This window comes from Chenopodium album, chromosome 27 (assembly GCF_948465745.1).
Source record: "Chenopodium album chromosome 27, dcCheAlbu1.1, whole genome shotgun sequence".
Lineage (NCBI taxonomy): Eukaryota > Viridiplantae > Streptophyta > Magnoliopsida > Caryophyllales > Amaranthaceae > Chenopodium > Chenopodium album.
In genome coordinates, this window is record NC_137860.1 from 34,040,752 (window position 1) to 34,060,190 (window position 19,439).

The following is a 19,439-nucleotide window of genomic DNA, read 5'->3' on the forward strand; positions in this document are numbered from 1 at the left end:
GCCCAAAACCAATTTTCTCTCTTTCTTTCTTTCACTTCTTCGAACCTGTGGGGGATTGTTGGAAGTTCTTGAAGTAAAACCAAGAAAGTTACGATGTTTATTCTTTTGACTGTTGGGATTTAATGGCTATTGGAATCCCTTGATTTTAGCTTCCTCTTATTGCTAATTTAATGGGCATTATTGCTGATTAATGTTGTTACTTATTGCCTAGCCGTTGCCTCCTTGATTACTCATTTTAATAGTTGGTCAATGGCACTTAATACTCCACTTATTAAGGTTGGCCGTTGCCTTCTTCTATACTTACATATATTCAAGCTTCCTTGACTACTAGATGACACACACAAAAATAAAACACTCTCTTATTCTTTTTTAAAAAATATTCTTTTGGTTTTTGGGCAAGTATTCTGAATTCCAGTCGGGTTTGTGAGTGCACACAAATTCCGGCGCCGTGCTTATCCTGGAGGGCGACCGCTTGATGTCTACTGCATCGGGGTAGCGCGGAATCGTCTTTTAGGTCAGTGGTTTACCACGACGCGGCAATTTTCAATTGGTCTACACAACATTGAGATAAGTATTTTTTCGTTTAATTTGCTTATTTTCTAACACGGACGACCGTTGATGATTCATGTGCATTGCACATTCAATGATGATATCACTCCCAGAATACATCACCATTTGTTGGGCCGTTGTTTACACGTGTAAGAGTAGACTCAATTGTAATGTTGATGAATACAGATTACAGAATACCTCTGCCTTTTGAATGGTCGCAACAAACCAATTGCTCAATCCGTCTTGTATTGTGCACCCATGTTTCGGTTAAAGTTTAGTTTGGAATTTTAGATAAAATTAAGAAATTTCTGACCATATTATTTTTTTCAATACACAATTGACAAATTTTAAGTCAAATATTTGACTTTTTATTACTCCCTCTATCTCATAATTATAGACTCGTTTCAATATTTTAGTACTCACATATATTCAAGAAACAAGTCTGTAATTATGGGACGGAGGGAGTAGTTCTTTTATACTCCGTGTAATATATTTGTAATAATTTGACTTCCTATTAGTACTATGTAATAACTGGTTTTTTAACCGGATTATTATATGTATATGTAATACGATATATGATAAATATGATCATTAAAGTTTAATTAGAACAAAATAATAATACGAGTAATGAAATATACGAGTAACACTTTATGAGCACTGGATGCAAACAAGTTTATGTGCCAAACTCTTCGCTTTCCAACTTCCTATACATAGCCGTTTTATTCATCAAAGACTCTAGAGCTCAAAAAATCCAAATAATTAGATGTAAAATAAAATAAAGAAAACATTTTTGTTTTTAGCATAAATAGTCAAAAATCATACTAGGTAACAAATTTGTTTGTAAGAGATTGAGAAAATCACGTTTAGCCATTTAAAAATAAAAAGCCCCACAATTTTTTTCACAAACAAACTCACCTTCATCCTCTTCTCTCTCTCCTCCATCTTGATTGTCCACCATAGCCACCACTTTCACCACCACCACCATTTCATGTATCACCCAATTCTTCCATTATTGAGGTAATTTTAATTTTAATTTAATTTTGTTTCTTTCATCAAAAATAAAAATGATGAACAAATAATATGTTAGAAAGAGTAATTAGATTTTACCATGACCCCACAAAAATGCATTAAAATCAAAACAAACCAAGACATTTTCCTCTCTTCCTTCTAACAAATTACCAACATCCAAAAGAAGGGTGAAGAAAAATTAGCCCTTCCTAGCATTTGAAGGAGGAGGGGCTTTAATTCATTTCTTGATTCTCTATAACTGGTTAGTTTTGTGCTTCGGGTTAATATTCTACGTATATTCTCTATCACAAGACACGAGATTAATTAGAACTATTGTCATATTTTTTTTGTTATTGTTATCAATAAATTGTTACGTTTGATAATTGTATGGAATAATGGGGGAGATAGTGAAGCAAATATTAACAAGGCCGGTGCAATTAGCAGACCAAATAACAAAAGGAGCAGATGAAGCTATACAATTCAGACCAGAATGTCTTGAGTTACAAGGCAAGACAAAGAAGCTAGCGGACTTAATCCGTCAAGCGGCTCGTGCTGCCAATGATCTCTATGAAAGACCAACTCGCCGTATCATCGACGACACGGAGCAAGTGCTCGAGAAAGCACTTGCTCTCGTGGACAAATGTCGAACACGGTCGCTTCTTAAGCGTGTGTTTACCATCATCCCTAATGCAGCATTTCGTAAGATGATCGCGCAACTTGATAACTCTATAGGTGATGTTTCATGGCTTCTACGTGTGTCCGCCCCTAAAAATGATGATGATGATGATGACGACATTGGTTATCTTGGGTTGCCACCCATTGCGGCGAATGAGCCAATCCTTTGTTTGATTTGGGAACAAGTGGCTAATCTTTCGACGGGGTCGTTGGATGACCGGTCCGATGCGGCTGCGTCGTTGGTGTCATTGGCTAGGGATAATGAACGATATGGGAAGCTGATTATTGAGGAAGGAGGAGTTGGACCACTTTTGAAATTGGCTAAAGAGGGAAAACCGGAAGGTCAAGAGAACGCGGCTCGTTGTATTGGACTGTTAGGGAGGGATCAAGAGAGTGTGGAACAAATTGTTAATGCGGGTGTGTGTTCGGTTTTTGCTAAGATGCTTAAGGATGGACAAATGAAGGTGCAAGCGTTGGTGGCGTGGGCGGTATCGGAGTTGGCTGCTCATTATCCTAAATGTCAGGATCATTTTGCTCAGAATAATGTGATTAGGCTGCTTGTTAGTCATTTGGCTTTTGAGACTATTGAGGAGCATAGCAAGTATGCTATTGCTAAGCGTAAGAAGATGTCGATTCATTCTGTTGTTATGGATAGTAAAGAGGGGTCAGAGAATTCGCCAAGAGGTGGTAGTTGTGGTGGCCTGCAGACTGATCATGAGGATGAGAAGCAGATGACGAATCAGATGAAGCCGGTAGGGGGGATGCAGGGGGAGACTCAGATGGCGAATGTGGTGAATGATACAATGGTGAGGCGGACTTCTAAGGGGGATGCAAGAAGTGGTAGTGATTGTAATAGGAATGCTAAAAATCAGAATCAGAATCAGAATCATGTGCAGCATGTGTTAGCAGGGGGCAGTATAAAGGGGAGGGAGTTTGAGGACCCTGAGATTAAGGCCGAGATGAAAGCTATGGCAGCGCGAGCTCTTTGGCATTTGGCCAAAGGGAACGTGTCTATATGCCGTAGCATTACAGAGTCAAGGGCCTTGCTGTGTTTCGCGGTGTTGCTAGAGAAAGGCCAGGAAGAGGTTAAGTACAATTCAGCTATGGCATTGATGGAAATCACAAGTGTAGCAGAGGAAAACACGGATTTAAGGCGTACTGCCTTTAAGCCTACCTCCCCTGCAGCAAAAGCAGTAGTGGATCAACTCCTTAAGGTTGTAACAGAAGCTAACTCTGAACTCTTGGTTCCCTGCATCAGGTCTATAGGGAACTTAGCAAGGACTTATCGAGCCACTGAGACTAGGATCATTGACCCCCTAGTTAAGCTCATCGATGAGAGGGAGACAGAGGTAATGCTAGAGGCAGTAATAGCACTACTTAAATTCGCTTGCTCAGAAAACTACCTCCGTGTTGTGCATTGTAAGTCGATTATAGAAGGGAGTGGTGTTAAGCATTTGATACAGCTGGTGTATTTTGGTGAACAAGTGGTTCAAACACCGGCATTGATATTGTTATGTTACGTTGCGCTTCATGTACCTGATAGCGAGGTGCTAGCACAAGAGGAGGTGCTCATAGTACTAGAATGGGCAACAAAACAAGGTCATATAATGCAAGATCCTCAAGTTGATGATCTTCTACCAGAGGCTAAGAGTAGGCTTGAACTTTACCAATCAAGAGGGTCTAGATTCTAGAGGCTTAATTTCACTCACTTTTGATAAGAAGTTACCTTGTGTTTGTTACATTGTGTGCAGTATTTAGTTTACAATTTTGACAAACTTGTTGTTTCCTAACAAGGTTTTCAGATTTCATCTTTTTTTTTTCAATTATTTTTAACCTTGATGGTGCAAGAGCAGGGGTGTATAACTGTATATACACAAAAGATTGGTTAGCTTTAAATTTCGGCTTTTGTAATCATTTTTGTAGTTGCATTACTAAATGAATTAACCCCTTAATTCATCATTCAATGTTTCTCTTGCATTGTTCTTCTTTTGAATTCTTAATTGGTTTCTAGTCAAGATATTAGTTAATAGAGGAATTTTTATACAACACGGAGTATATTGTCATTCAATTGATAAGTTTATACACTAATGCAATCATGTAGACCTTCTCCCTATTCCGACTATTCGTATGTAATAAAGCGATGTGTGATTACAATTGGTTCAGAAATGTGACTTAATGCGCTGTAATTAGAATGTCATATAGACATAATAGGCAAAAAGATGTTATGTTTAAGAACAGTGCTAAACAGGAATTCAAGCAATTCACATTTTTAGTTACCTCTATGAGAGTATGAGTCTATGATGTTGTTGGAATCGGACCAATACTAGAGTGCTGTTGGGCCTGTTGGCTAATGTAATGTGCTATTGAGCCCATCTTTTGTGCTATAAGGCTTCTGTTTTTAGGACAATTTATAAGATGATACTCGAAACATGAGATCATATCACATCATAAGTAGAATAATTTAAGTCTAACCAAATCACAACTTATAAATTTGAGATGAAAATATCTTAGTTTAGACGAAGATAACTTATACTCAAATTCTCAAAACTTTAATAGTGGAGATTGGGGTCAAATACTGGTAACTTTTGTGGCTCCGTCATTCAACAGACGAAAAGTTGATAATATTATGGTAGACACTCTAGACAGCATTGCATGCAAGATCTATTTTCGAACATAATCGATTGTGAGATTATGGACCGGCCCACTTTTAGATATGGTCCTCTATCTGGCAATAGGCCCACAGTTGCTGGTTGGTGCCTGGCTGCCTGCCACTGAATTTACGAGGTAACCTGAATGATTCTTACAATACTTATTTTGAACTTGAATAATTCTTACCTATTTTTACCATTAATTATATATTTATATGCTACATGCATTTTTTTTCATTATAATGTATGGAATACAAATGAAAATCTTAGTGCTTATTTGGTTGACAAAATGAAATAGAGAAAGTAAAAAAATCATGGAAACTGGTAGTAAGTTGAATAGGCGACATAAATTTCAACTTCCCACAAAAGTAATAAATAAATCGGCTATTTCACCAAATGCCACTGAGCAATTTAAAAATTCACCAAATGCCATCGGACTTTTCAGAATTCACCAAATGCCACCCAGTTTTTAAAAAATTCATCCAGTGCCATTAATGACCAACGGCCGTTAACTTCGTTAGTAATTAGGGGTTAATCATGACACGTGTCATGATATAATTGGACCATTTATCTTAATTCATAAAAAAAATTTAAAAAAAAAAACAAAAAAAGTTAAAAAAAATACAAAAAATAAAAATAATAAAAAAAATAAAAAACCCAAAATTTTCCCAGCCACCCCCACCACCGCCAAACCCTAGCCCCTCCCCTCATCTTGCCGGAAAACGGCCGGTCACCACCGAAACCACCAACAATCAGCCGCCCGACCATGTAGATCCCCACCTGACCCACCGCCGACCCCCAAAACCACCCGCGTTGCTCGTCCCGACCCCAAAAACCCTGCTCCCTCACTGCCACCACAACAACTCCACCTCCAAGCACCACACTGCCCCCTTTGCTACACCCACACGCACCACCACATCAGCCACGATTAGCACCACCCAGCTCCCTTCGCTGCTCCCACGCGCACCAATTGGTCTAAATCCTCAACCCCGATGCACCGCCACTTCACCGCCACATTACAGAACCCATTTGGGTTTCGGGTTCAACCCAGAAATCCCATTTTCTAGGGTATCGGGTTTTCTGGGTTAAGTCGATTTTTGGTGGTTTAAGGTGAGGGAATGGGGTTTATAGGAGCCGGAAAACAGGGGAGGGGGTGGTTTCGAGGCTGTGGTGGTCAGGAAGGGGTTGAATCAGAACCGTTGCTCGTGAAGGTGGAGGTTGGTTGTGGTTTTCGCGGGTTAAGGTTAGATTGGATGGGTTGCGCGTCAGGTAGGGGAGGTCAGAGTAACAATGGGTGGGGGTCGGCGACAGCGGGTGATCCCGACTCCGGCAAGTCGGTTTCTGGGCTGGGAAGAGGTGAGTTGCGTGAAGGGAGGGGGAGAGGGATAGGGAATGGTGGTGAAGGTGGTTCCGGTGGTGACTGGGGTTTTTTTTTTAATTTTTTTTAACTTTTTTTGTATTTTTTTTGTATTTTTATGAATTAAGATAAATGGTCCAATTATATCATGACACGTGTCATGATTAACCCCTAATTACTAACGGAGTTAACGGCCGTTGGTCATTAATGACACTGGATGAATTTTTTAAAAACTGGGTGGCATTTGGTGAATTCTGAAAAGTTCGATGGCATTTGGTGAATTTTTAAATTGCTCAGTGGCATTTGGTGAAATAGCCGTAAATAAATTAGTCAAGTCCCCCTTGAAGTCTTGGACCTTTGGTCAATTAAAATTAATGAGAATTTCAACTTTCCATTGTCACATCTAAACATTTTCTAGGAACTTCATTGGGGAAATAACTATCATGAACTATAACTTCCTATGAGAACTTATTTTTGAGTTAACCAAATGAGGTCTTATTAAACTTCCTCCTATCATGATGAGGTGGATGAGGATTGAACCCCCATCACTCGGGAAGAGACGGAAGGACGAATCATCCTTCCACTTATTTTACCTTTTTTTTTCACTTTTTAATTTTAAATTAACTTCAAATTTAATGAAAAATACGTTGTATGTGTTCTTTGGTCCATTGGAAGTACAAAGTTCATAAAGAATGCACCTTATTACCATCTCACATTTATTTATACAATCCCCTATTCCCCTTTGAATTTGGTACATGAATTGTCTCAAAAAAAACATTTTCCTCGTAAAGTAGTCCAAAATTTATTCACCTAATAACTCCTGCACACTAAAACTACCGTGACCCCTCATTTCTCATTTACTCACTTCAACTACCCAACCTGCCCCTGCCCGTTTCCCCTTCTGCCCGTTTCTCCTTTTCTCTCTCCTCCTATACCCACAATCCAACGGCCCACATTCAATCACCACCTCTTATCCCCAACCGTTGGATCCCCACAACATAGAAACACTCACCCAGGAAAATGACCATCCCCCTTTTTTAAAAAAATAAAATAAAATATAAAAATACGTGGCATAAGGATAGAGCCAGTCGCCAAACATTTGCCAATATAAGTAGCCCTCACCTCCCCCACACCCCTTCCTCCTTCTTTCTCACACCTAAAATATCTTCTTCATCTTTTATTAATTCTAGTGAGAGAAAGTAAGAAAATCAGTCTACTCAAAAATGGAGGACCAAGGCGGAGAGAGGCTCAAGGGGACGGTCAAGTGGTTCAACGACACCAAGGGGTTTGGGTTCATCACCCCTTCTGAAGGCGGCGAAGATCTCTTCGTTCACCAGTCATCCATCCGATCTGAGGGGTTCCGTTCCCTTGGAGATGGTGAAGAGGTTGAGTTCCTCATTTCGACTGGTGATGACGGTCGTACTAAGGCTGTTGATGTGACTGGTCCTAATGAAGGTCCCATCCAAGGCTCCACTCGTCGCGGCGGAGGCGGCGGTGGTGGCGGTGGAGGGTATGGCGGTGGTGGTGAAGGTAGGAGATCTGGAGGAGGGTATGGCGGTGGTGGGTACGGAGGTGGAGGCGGTGGGTATGGCGGTGGTGGGTATGGAGGAGGTGGAGGTGGATATGGCGGAGGAGGAGGCGGTGGTGGGAACTGCTACAGCTGTGGTGAGGCAGGACATATGGCGAGGGAATGTCCCAGTGGTGGCGGCGGAGGTGGAGGAAGGTACGGCGGAGGAGGCGGTGGTCGAGGAGGAGGTGGTGGTGGAGGGAACTGTTACTCCTGTGGAGGTGATGGACACTTTGCAAGGGACTGTACTGCTGCTCGTTGATCAATGATGATGAAGAATTTAAATGTTTTTAAGGTTATTATTATTATTGTTATGGTTAATTAAGTGTGTTGGTTTTTGTTTTAGGGTTTAATGAAAAATGTTTGTGGGTTGAGTTGGGGTTTTGGGAGAAAATATTTTGTGGGGTTTAAAGATGTATTTTCTCTCTAATTTTTATTGTTACAACTAGTTTGTCGGCTATGGTGAATTAGGGTATCATAAGAAGGGTAGTAGGAGTCTTTTTTTTATTTTATCTACTTTTGAAGAAAAAAAATTAAGAATGGAGATGTGTTTTAACAAGATATTTTAGATGAGATTGTGCATTATCATCCTTTTGATTGTTATAATCTCTGTTGAAAAATGTCAATATTAATGAAATATACTTCCTTCCCTTTTTTTTTATTTGTATATTATTGTGTTCCTTGTTTATGTTATTTGTTTCCTTTGTTTTGGATTAATGCTTGATTTTGTTCATGAATAATATTCAATTACTTTTTAAACCGGATGTCAAAAAGTTCAGTACGAGTATCTTTTTACTGTTTTTTTTTTGTGAAAGTAGTTGATGATAACGGAGTATCCATGTTGGTTGGGCCGGGTTTTGTTTTACTCCTTGCTAATTTAGAAAAAAAAAATGCAAATTTCACAGCTCAAACTTGTAATTTGTATGAAATTTATTTGGCTAATTAGGGTTAATTGTTAATTAATGTACTCCTATAGTCTCTCCAATTGGTAAGCTCCAATTACTTTATTGCCTAAAAATTCTTGCTTAATTAATGGTAATGGCCAATAAAACATTGTATATTACGGAGTACGTAATTGGCAATTTGATATTATGAAATAATTGTTCATCTTGAAAGAAGCAAATAATTTGGATTTTGAAATACTGTTGTCTAGGTTGGAATTTGAACCACATACAGTAGCTCTTCCCTTGAGGTTCCTATGTTAATGTTTATTAATAGACTTGAATGCTTGATGTATCGGAAAGACTAGATAGTCCATCTTCTAGGGAAGTACTGTATTCTATTCTACTCCAATTAATTATCTGCTTCGAAAATGTAGTTTTGAATTAAAACCTTTTTTCGAAGAGTGACACACTTTGACTCTTAGCAATTAATCAAAAGGTCAGTTACTCGTACATAGGAACAAGTATGGAGCATTATTGTTGAAGCATGTGTGTGTGATAATTACAGTAAAAGCAAATATTATGGCATGAGAAATTATTAAAACTGTGTATTAGAGGGATTTTTCAAATAATGGGCATCTTATGCTATCACTTCTGGTTTCATGCCATTTGTTCTCTAAGTAGGACCTTTGAAATGAGAAGGACAAGAAACATTCATTCTAAATCATGAGTCCCATGGGAGTGTTGTGAAGGCAGATTGAATTATGGAAGGAATGAGAGAGACTAGACACTAGAGATAAGGATCGCATCACGTGTTACCATTGTAATAGTATCTGGTTATAACGATTAATAATATCATTATAGCACACTAAAACTATTTCCATGGTGTTTAAATTGCTACGGTGTAATTATGCCATGGAGTGTGAAAAATTACAAAAATTTCTTGGTACATGTTTATGTCGTGTGCATAAACTCTATGTACAACTTCTGTTTCATATTATTTGTAACAATTAAACATTTATATAAATGGAGCTTGTATTTAGAAGACAAATATGTCAAATCGTTGCAAATAATATGAAACGAATATACTTCGTAGTACTTAGAAGACAAATATGTGACCGATCAAAACTTAACATTAAAAAAATGAAAAGCATAAATAAATTGTGCTGAAATTATGTAATCGCTATTTTAAAACAGATAGTAAGCATATGCACTAAATAAACTACTCGTACTCCGTAATAAAGGAAGAAAGAAATACGGAAGATTGGAGAAAATCTTGAAAGGACAAGGAAAAATGGATATGAAAGACTGGTCAAAGGGAAAAAGACAAATATACCCTATCAATTTGGGGGAACTATGAATGCGCACTATGAATGCATGTCAGTTTGCCACCACCCTCAACTGCTGCAAAACAAGGTGCGACCATATTCTATTTTTGTGTGTGACACTAAAAGTGTGTCTTCGTCCTTCTTTTTACTAAGAGTACTATAGTCAATGTTAATCATATCAACCCAAATTATACGACACCACTAAACAATTATTTTTTTTTTTGCCACCACTAAACAATTATTAGTGTATAATCTCTGTGTTATTTAACACCCCATCATAACACCCCATCATGGTTTCAAAAAAAAAAAAAAAATTTAACACCCCATCATAATAATTTATCCAATTTTTTTATCTTTGTATCAATATTGATCATGCTAAAGTATTTATTCTATATAAGTAAGTAATACAGCCTAAACGTACTTACTTTTTTTTTTTTTTTAATATAATTTTGTGTTTTATTTGTACAATTATTGTAGTTTTGCACTTCAATTATTACGATGAAAAAAAAAAGGCACTAATTATAGTTGCTTAAATGATCATAGGTCTATAGCTTTTTTTTTCTTGTGAGATTAAAGGCTTTTTCGATAAAATATAATTATAAAGATAATTAAATTAATATTATATGAGTGTTCGGTAAAGTAATTATTGACTAGTTGTAACAAAATATTATAAATTAAATTTTCAACGACTACTTGTAATATTCAAAGCTAATAATTTTAAAGTTACCCCAATTACTACATTATCACAAGTTGAAATTAAATTCTATATTTTAACTATTAAAAGCAATTCAAAAACTAGTGTTGAACACGCCTTATGTGTTAAATTAATGATTCTATATACTTTTCAATAGTTTCAACCACTAAACTATATTTGTGTTCCTACAAATTCTTCAATAATATACTTATCATCAGTCTCAACCACTAACTATTCTTGTGTTACTAATACTACAGTACTCACCAAGGTATATATAAACCACATTGGTCAACATTCTTTGTAACTAAGACATCAGTCAACTATAAAAAGGAAAAGTTTACAACTCACTTGCATGAGATAATTAGAAAATTTCCTGAATATAGATGGAAGTAGCCTTGAAGCCTTTAATTTACTCTTGATGCATTGTATCATTATCCCCTAATAAAGCATGCTTGCATTTGTTGCAACTTGCAAGCATAAGTCATTGATGAAATTTTCACATCACCTATATAAAGAAATATGTTAAGTTTAACAAAATGTATAAAATGAGTATACATGTATTAAAGCTATTGCTACTAATCAATGATGGTTGACGTTAATTACATAGGGTTTGTTTGATGAAGACAAAAAATGATTATATTGGATAATTGGTTGTGAAACATGTCATGACTAATGAGATGATTGGTCATCAAGAAGAGCTCATGACAATTGACAAGTGTCACATCTCAAGTAACATTCAAGTTTTAATTTTATTTACAGTATTTTTTTATTTTATTTTTTGTTTATTTTATTTAGTTTATGGATAAGGGAAAGGAATTAGCTAGGTCACTACTCCTATAAAAGGCCAAGGTATCATTAAAGATGAATACTCCCGAACAACTTAGCTAGGATGCCCACTCATTTTGTAGTTTGTAATGTAGTGTTCGAATCGTTTTGCCCATAGTTTTGTATGTAGCACTGGGCCGCTGACCAACTATGGGATGCCCACTTAATTTCTAGCAGGTCCTAATTGGTTCCAACATTTCATTTTTGAATTTTGATACTTCCTCCACTCTTTTATTACTAAGTATCTTTTGATTTTTTATTTGATTTTTAATGTACATATATAACTATTACTCCGTAATAATTGATAGAAATCATAAGATGTTAGTATTAAAGAAAATACATCATAACAAATTTAATAAAACATTGATTAAAAAATATATGAAGTAATATACACAGTAAACAAAGTTTTGATTAAATCATCCTTACCCCTTATTAAAGTGACTGGACAATGTAACATTCTAATTCTAACATCAAACAATACCCAATTCATAAACTTTGTGTGACCAATTATTGTTTCGTAACAATGCTTTATAGATATAGTTTTTTATTTTTTTATTTTTTTTTTATTTTTTTTTTCAAAAAATGAAAAAACAAATTCAGAAAAATGATGCTGATTCTTCCTACAATAATAATAATTGATGCTAATAAAAAAGGAAAAAAAAAAAGTATTAAGTGAATATAATGGTTGTGGGATCAAAATGAAAGTATAGATGGGTCTAGTCCATTAATAGTGGCACGCATCAAATACAGATAAGATGCTCTTCTTACTGAGTGATTGAGCACCCTGTTCTGGAATGAAATTTGATTTCCAATTAATAGCTGATTTGTCACATCTTCTCTGTCGTCTATTCAAGAGTTCCAAGGTGTTACTACCTGATATAACTCCCCTTTTAAGTAAAAATAAATGACCTAGGTTTTCTAACCTCTTTTGTCATGTCTTCTAGGGTAATTTTACTTTTACTGGATAATTTAGTTCGGATTTAAGTTGAATTGGATTTCAATAAATAAAGTACTGTAGAATATTCTACTCTGTATTTTACAAAGTCTTGATCCAAAGTTCCAAACATTATTTGTTGTTACGGAGTATATGTCTATGATAAGTATTGTAACACTGAAAGGGGTTTATAATACTGATGCAAGGGCTAGCTTAATGTTTTACATACGTAGTAATTATAATGATCATATTAAAATTGATTATTACTAATACGAGTATAAAATATTTTTACTTTATCAAAATTGTTTGAACTTAACTATCATAGCCATTCACTTAAGGCTAAACCACTCTTGTAAATCTCCAACAAAAGCTAGAATACTGAATAGTGAATACTTCATATGGTGACCAATGTGATATTTGCCTAACCTCAAGCGGAATAGCTCTAACCCTCAAGGTGATTGTGCAGGATCATGTAATGTAACACAAGAACGTCTGTGACTTTTAGAGGGATCAGAGTTGAACAGTTCATAAAGGGTTTTACACTTGTACTATCATAGCCATTCACTTAAGGTTAAACAACTCTTGTAAATCTCCTACAAAAGCTAGAATACCCTAATGTGATATTTGCCTAACCTTAAGGGGAATAGCTCTAACCCTCAAGGTGACTGTGCAGGATCATGTAATGTAACACATGAACGTCTGTGACTCTTAGAGGGATCAGAGTTGAACAAATTAGAAAGGGTTTTACACTTTTACTAACTACTACGGAGTAATTGATTATAAGCATACAAATAACAATTTTTATTACTCATAACTTACTACTACGTCCTTTTTTTTTTTGTAAGGAGAAGGATTTTCTTAGGAGAATTAGGAAAATCCTTTATACATTGAATTTGGAATGCATTGACCCTAACCTCATGCCTAGAAATTTAATGACTAACAAACTATTCTAGACTCCTATCTAACGAGTACTTGTATACCTAGGGCCTGTTCTGATTGACTGAACTGACCTGAATTGAACTAAACTGAACTTATTGGAGCTTAACTGAACTGAATATTTTACGAGAGAAGGAAATTAAGATAAGAACTGAACTGACCTGAACTAAACTGAACTGAACTTATTAGAGCTGAACTGAACTGAAGTGAAGAGAATAGGCCCTTATACTGAATTTTGATGTTGAGTGAGAATTAATCAAGCCCCTTGGTCGTTCTACTCAAAGCCCTTTTTTTTATTTTATTTATTTTAATTTTTTACTTTGTTGACTTAAAGCCTATTAGTAAAGACCAACGCAATTAATGAAACTTTATGGGCCGGCCAGTTCGACCCAGTTATAATAACAGCATGGCTAGAACAGGAGTTAACACTTTTCGTTTTCACAATATGGGTTATGACTGTTTGACATAGCCCAATTATGGTCCAAACTAGAAGGTCATGGTCTTTACTTTATTAAGCCACAATTTTATGATGTATGATGTTGCCCTCACGAGAATTCAAACCGTGTTTACCGGCATGAATTTGCAAAATAATAAAGTACTCTAGCTCATCAATCATCTAAACATGATTTATTTTTTATTTTTTTTTGAAAAAATCTAAACATGATTTAATAAGAGTAAAAGTGGCTAGATAGATCAGAGTAATTTATTTGAGCAATTAAGATTGTAGCTAGAGCAAAGATCAGATAGCATATCCATTTATGGAGAAGCTAGTACAATATTCATTGCAAAATTACATACTCATATTTAATTTCATACAAGCGATTATCAAAATCATAACAAACATTTCTAAACTACAAATTTCCTCTTTTCTAACTCATTTCTCAAACATCTCAAGCCATACACCGTTAAACCCTAAGAACTCAAGTAGCTCATTGTTGGGCACATTTTTGAGTATTAGGCGAAGACTCGAGCCTAATGGCAAACCAAAGACATCACATCATGTATATTGCCCCTAATCACTATACCACTTTGGGTGGCCTTGAACTAACCCGTAAAGCAGGCACGTAATTGACTTGATCATGTCGTAGCAAAATCGATCAAAGACGATGAGCAAGGTGGTGGGTGTGGTTAGCCGGTGAAGGGGGAAGAGCGGTGACATTGGCAACCTTTGGTGAAGGGCATTGGTAGCACTTAGTAAACAATCCGAAGGTGTCGATTTGGTGAACAAAATTGATCATACTCGCCCATCCACCAAACCCAAACCCTACAACAAGCACCCATCCTACCACAAAAATATTAAAGGCAAATGCTCCGGTCCATCTTCCTAAAAATTTTGGCGGTTGCTCCACTGCATTCTGTATAAATCGTTGTTGCCATTCCGTTAGTACAATAATATAAATACTTACATAGTTATATAGCTAACATAAAACATTATACACTCGTAACAGTTCATTTTAATTTATATAGATCCACCATGTCATTTTCAAACGACTACTATAAAATTTCCAGTCATTAATCCTTTATAATTTGTATTAATTAGTTATATATTTACTTCGATATAATTACTTAAATGTATAGAAATATACCTCTCGAGCAGCAGCAGAACGGAAAGTGAACATGTGAGCTAGGGCAGGAATGATGTAGACGGTGAAACTAACAAGGAGTGATCCAACGGCGGAATTGATTGGTCCGAAGAAGGGGAATATGATGGCCAAGAACCATATTGGGATGACCACGGGCAACCTCGCCGCTGCTCGTTTACACATGCTCTTACAATCATGCAATCCTATTGCCTTCTCCCATACGAAGTACAAGGGTGTGCATGCAAACCCAAAGGTTATAAACTGCATTACATAATTAATATAAGAATTGTGTCAATCATCAATAAAGGGTAGATTAAACTATTCAAAGCAGTAGTATTTTAAGGAAAATGTTGATTCATGCCTGATGGATGAGCATGAGAATGACAGCCATGTCGCGGAATGGAGACCGAGGGAGGAGAGAAAATGCATTAGAGTGATCAAGAAGCATGTCTCCAAATGCCCAATAAACCGCTGATGCCGAGGGCAGGGTCAATGTCATCACATATAGAGTTGCTAGTAAATATATGGCCTTGAACTTTTGTGGCTTCCACATTGCGTGCATTACCTCCCTACATAACACCAATCGAAATTTAATCAATCAAACTAGTTCTCCGATTCTTATATACGTAGTATTACTTATTAGAATTTCATGTTCATACTATTCAAAATATAATGTTACTGTACTCCGTATATCTCTTGAATTAAATAGAACCCCACATTTAATTATGAGTTTAATAATAAATAAAATCAAACAACACTAGCCATAAACATATCAAATTGGTTAGTTGTGTCTGAAAAAAAGCAGAGAATCCAATTATATGAAATCAGAAAGAAAATCTGAGTGTAATCAGGATTCAGCAATACCATATTCTATACTCCCTATCAAGACAGAAGGTAAAAATTAAAGTGAAGCAAAGGGTGAAAACAAGGGTGAAACGTAGTTGGATCCCATATTTTTTTTTTTATTTTTTTTTTTTGAGGGAACGACCCCATATTTTTATAAGTTACTGTACAGTAAATTAAAACTATGATAAAAGTAACAGCTAATAAACTCTAAACCTGAATGAAAAAGAGCCTTTACTTTCTATATTTAAGATTGAATCTGCAGAAATAAATAATTTTCCTCAACAAAAGGTTAAAAACTTAAAAAAAAGCACTACCTTTTTCCTTAGCACGCCATACTATATTCATGTTAATTTTTTCCCTTATAATTTACCCGTACTTTTACCCTATGTTTTGAAAAATAAAATTGGACATTTTATCAATTTATATTTTTTTTTATGAAGATAAGGATTGGTCATTAAATGAAAACATACTCAGAAAATGTCTATACAAAACGGTGAAAAGTCATTTTCATTAATTATTTTTTATGTGCATGGTAACGGGTAACCCATGAAATGACAGATTTGCCCTAGAGTCAAACAATAGAAATAGATGAACCAATTGGATTTTATTTAAATTTTCAGAAAGACAAGTAAATAGGGTAGAATGAGAGTTTGTCTTACACAGTAACAGCATGTCCTCCAAACGTGTAGAGAATGTTTGTGGCCCCTGTAAAATACAACACCAACTTGGTCGGCCCTGAGTGCTTCACACCTTCCACCTAATCATATATTTAATCACATATTAATCACCCATTACCTTATAATATACGATTAGAGTTATATTACCAAGATTAATTAGCATAGTTTAGTAGTAAATATACGTTCACTGCCTACATTGGGTTGGATTTTACGCAAGATTAGAGACTAATCGCGACATATATGTGGGGGTTAAAACTAATTAATCCAAAAACGATTGCAGGTTGCGGCACGTGATGTGATCACATGGGTTTTAGCCAGTGCATGGTATCCCATGCAAGTATGTAACCAATCAACATTATATATTGTTCATATGAACTCTAGAATTAATCCTACTATAGTTTGGTTGAACCTTCATTGATTATGGATTAGAATATTATAAGAAGTTTGATTTATCATTAGATTAGAAAAATACAAGTTATTAGGACATATGGAAAGTAAAAGGCATGCATAAGCTCCATTGTAAAAAAGAAACATCAAATTTTTTTATTGGAAAAGCATCATATATATATTAGAATGGTCTAAGACTATAAGTGGCAGAAATTACTAATTACAAATTAGGCTCCTAATTAATGGGATTGCTTTTAGACAAAGCACATGATTGGTCGGGTAACATGTTGATTAGTAATGGAAACATCACATGGAAACGTTGCCTTAAGCTTTTTCTAAGGCGGCCTAGGATAAGTGTTGCTTTTGTCAAAGAATAAGAAATGCATAGTAAATTAGTAATTAACTTTACTTGTAACATAGATTATGAGTTGCAATTAGCTAGATTCCATATTGTAGACAAGGATGGGAAAGCATAATGATATATAATTATTAATCAATAAGTGGAAATAGTTATTTTACTCTACACAAAAGCAGTGTTAACATATTTCATTCCTCCATCTAAAAAGTAATAGCCGTGTAACAATTATGTACTTCGTATTTTACAACATTTAGATAGATATTGTTTCATATTCTTAGACTACAATAGTTTATAATTGAATTCAAATTCGGTTTGATTCAACTATAAAAAAGGAGATTATTTTTTATTGATAAATATAAATCCATAACAAGTTGATAACGTGACAATTAAATTCAAACGGACAGACTACCTGGCCATGAAGAATAGACGCAATGGTAAGATACCAAGCAGTGTAGGTGGTCATGATTAATCCAAGGAAGGACCAAATTCTGTAGTTGTGAAAAGAAGGAATAAAGACGGTGGTAGCACAGCACGCCCCAAAAATGTAGGTCCAAGTTCTCTTGTCCAGATTATCATTTATATAGTATATGTTGCTGCAAATATTATTCAAATCACAAGAGATTAGTAATAACTAATTACAAACCCTACTTAATTATTGCCATAAATCATGGCTCAGACAAATTTATATTCATCAATTATATAATTAAGAGAGTACTATATTCGGTAGGTAGATACCAAAGGGAGGTAAAATACAAGTTTAAAGCTTAAGATACCTTGCACAGGCAATAAGTTGAATGACAGATCCAAACAAAAGAAATGTGCAATTAAATGCCAATCCAACGTTCCTCCAATGTTTCCCTAGTAACCCATCTAGCACCTCAAACCACTACATTAACAAAATTAATTTCATTAAGATTAAGCATAGAATTTTTATAATAATTAGCCATATATTTTGTAAAAATGAATATAAGATGAACATTAACTACATACCTGAATGACATGATTTCTAAAATCAACCTTTTCTCTTTCCTTCCTAGTTCTATACTCAACATAGAGGATGCTAATAAGATAAGCAGTCCAACTGCCTAAAATCCCATAAAAAACTTGAAATAATATTCCTGATAACATCCCTAGTTGTGAAAATGAGTATGGTAGTGTCAACAACACTTGTGCAACCTGCAACAACACATATACGAAATTTCATTATAGAGGTTCAGATGTACACAACCTTATCCATGCTGAGAAAACGGACTTTAATTACCTGATTAGAGGCACAACTAAACCAAGCATCATAAGTAGAGCCACCGTGCCAAAGGAGATTAGAAAGGGCGGTTTTGAAGCTTGAAGGCTTAGCTTCATCTTTCTCCATTTCAATGTAGTTGGCTATAATCACAGTCTCCACTTCTTTCTCCTTGTCTACACCATTAGCCATGTTGATATTAATAACAAAGTGTCCCTTCAAAATGTGTATTGTTCTCTCTTTTTACTCTAACTTATTGTAAATCCCCCTTTTTGTTCTTGTAACTTGTGGTGTTGTAGAAAAAAAGATATATGTTGGGTTTTGGTTAGGATTTAGGAAGGTGAAAATAGCATGGAGTTGAGGAATTTATGCTTAGGATACAAGGTATTTATACAAGACATCCGCCTTCTAAAAAGGTGTAAAGTTTTTGTCTTTGCTAAAACATTTTTGGGCATCTTCATTTAAAAAAAAAGATAAAAGAAATTCAATATATTATATTGCATTATATGATATGATATAATTATTGTATGTATTAAATCTGTAAAGGTTTTGTTGGTTTTGACTAATACTGCGGTCTTCGAGCTTAGTTCGAAGATTGTTTACTTAATGAATAAAAATAAAATAAAATGGGATTTTTAAGAATTAATTTTGTCTCATTGCATAAAATTTAAAAACATAATCATAGGGAGTAATACCAAATTACGGATGATAATTAAGTGAGCGTGAGTGGTTTGTCCGCACGAGCGGGTCTCCCTCTTCCCGAGCCCTATGATTATGTTTCTCATTTTATTTGCTTAAATTAAACATGCATATTACTGTTATTATTATACCCTCATCTCTTATTATGTTTGATTAAGCTAACATAAATAAAAAATATGCAATGTTGAAGAAGTGTATAAGAAAATACAGTAAAATACAGTGAAGTGCTAAACTATGATTTATAGAA

General features: G+C 35.3%; 2 protein-coding genes and 1 pseudogene across 2 annotated transcripts; 2 read left to right on the forward strand and 1 right to left on the reverse strand.

Annotated features, from left to right (window-relative positions):
• The first annotated feature begins 1,952 nt into the window (after positions 1-1,952).
• LOC145620128 (uncharacterized) lies at positions 1,953-3,923 on the forward strand. Its single transcript, XM_081674771.1, has one exon. It carries the CDS (start codon positions 1,953-1,955, stop codon positions 3,921-3,923), a length of 1,971 nt encoding a protein of 656 aa, XP_081530897.1.
• A 3,471-nt stretch (positions 3,924-7,394) lies between these two features.
• On the forward strand, positions 7,395-8,471 carry LOC145619150 (cold shock domain-containing protein 4 pseudogene; annotated as a pseudogene).
• A 5,691-nt stretch (positions 8,472-14,162) lies between these two features.
• On the reverse strand, positions 14,163-18,835 carry LOC145619149 (auxin transporter-like protein 2). The gene is made up of 8 exons (XM_081673764.1): positions 18,515-18,835; positions 18,244-18,429; positions 18,027-18,139; positions 17,663-17,846; positions 16,491-16,588; positions 15,347-15,554; positions 14,989-15,246; positions 14,163-14,757 (listed from the first exon to the last, which is right to left on the reverse strand). Exons 1-8 carry the CDS (start codon positions 18,683-18,685, stop codon positions 14,500-14,502), a joined length of 1,476 nt encoding a protein of 491 aa, XP_081529890.1. The 5' UTR covers positions 18,686-18,835; the 3' UTR covers positions 14,163-14,499.
• Positions 18,836-19,439: the final 604 nt, after the last annotated feature.

Excerpts from the sequence above, each read along its gene's own strand:
- LOC145620128 (XM_081674771.1), top strand. The coding sequence starts at position 1,953 with ATGGGGGAGATAGTGAAGCAAATATTAACAAGGCCGGTGCAATTAGCA.
- LOC145619149 (XM_081673764.1), bottom strand. The coding sequence starts at position 18,685 with ATGGCTAATGGTGTAGACAAGGAGAAAGAAGTGGAGACTGTGATTATA. Across the intron at positions 18,140-18,243 it reads TTAGAAATCATGTCATTCAG|TGGTTTGAGGTGCTAGATGG; the intron begins GTATGTAGTTAA and ends TTGTTAATGTAG. Across the intron at positions 16,589-17,662 it reads CGTCTATTCTTCATGGCCAG|GTGGAAGGTGTGAAGCACTC; the intron begins GTAGTCTGTCCG and ends ATATATGATTAG.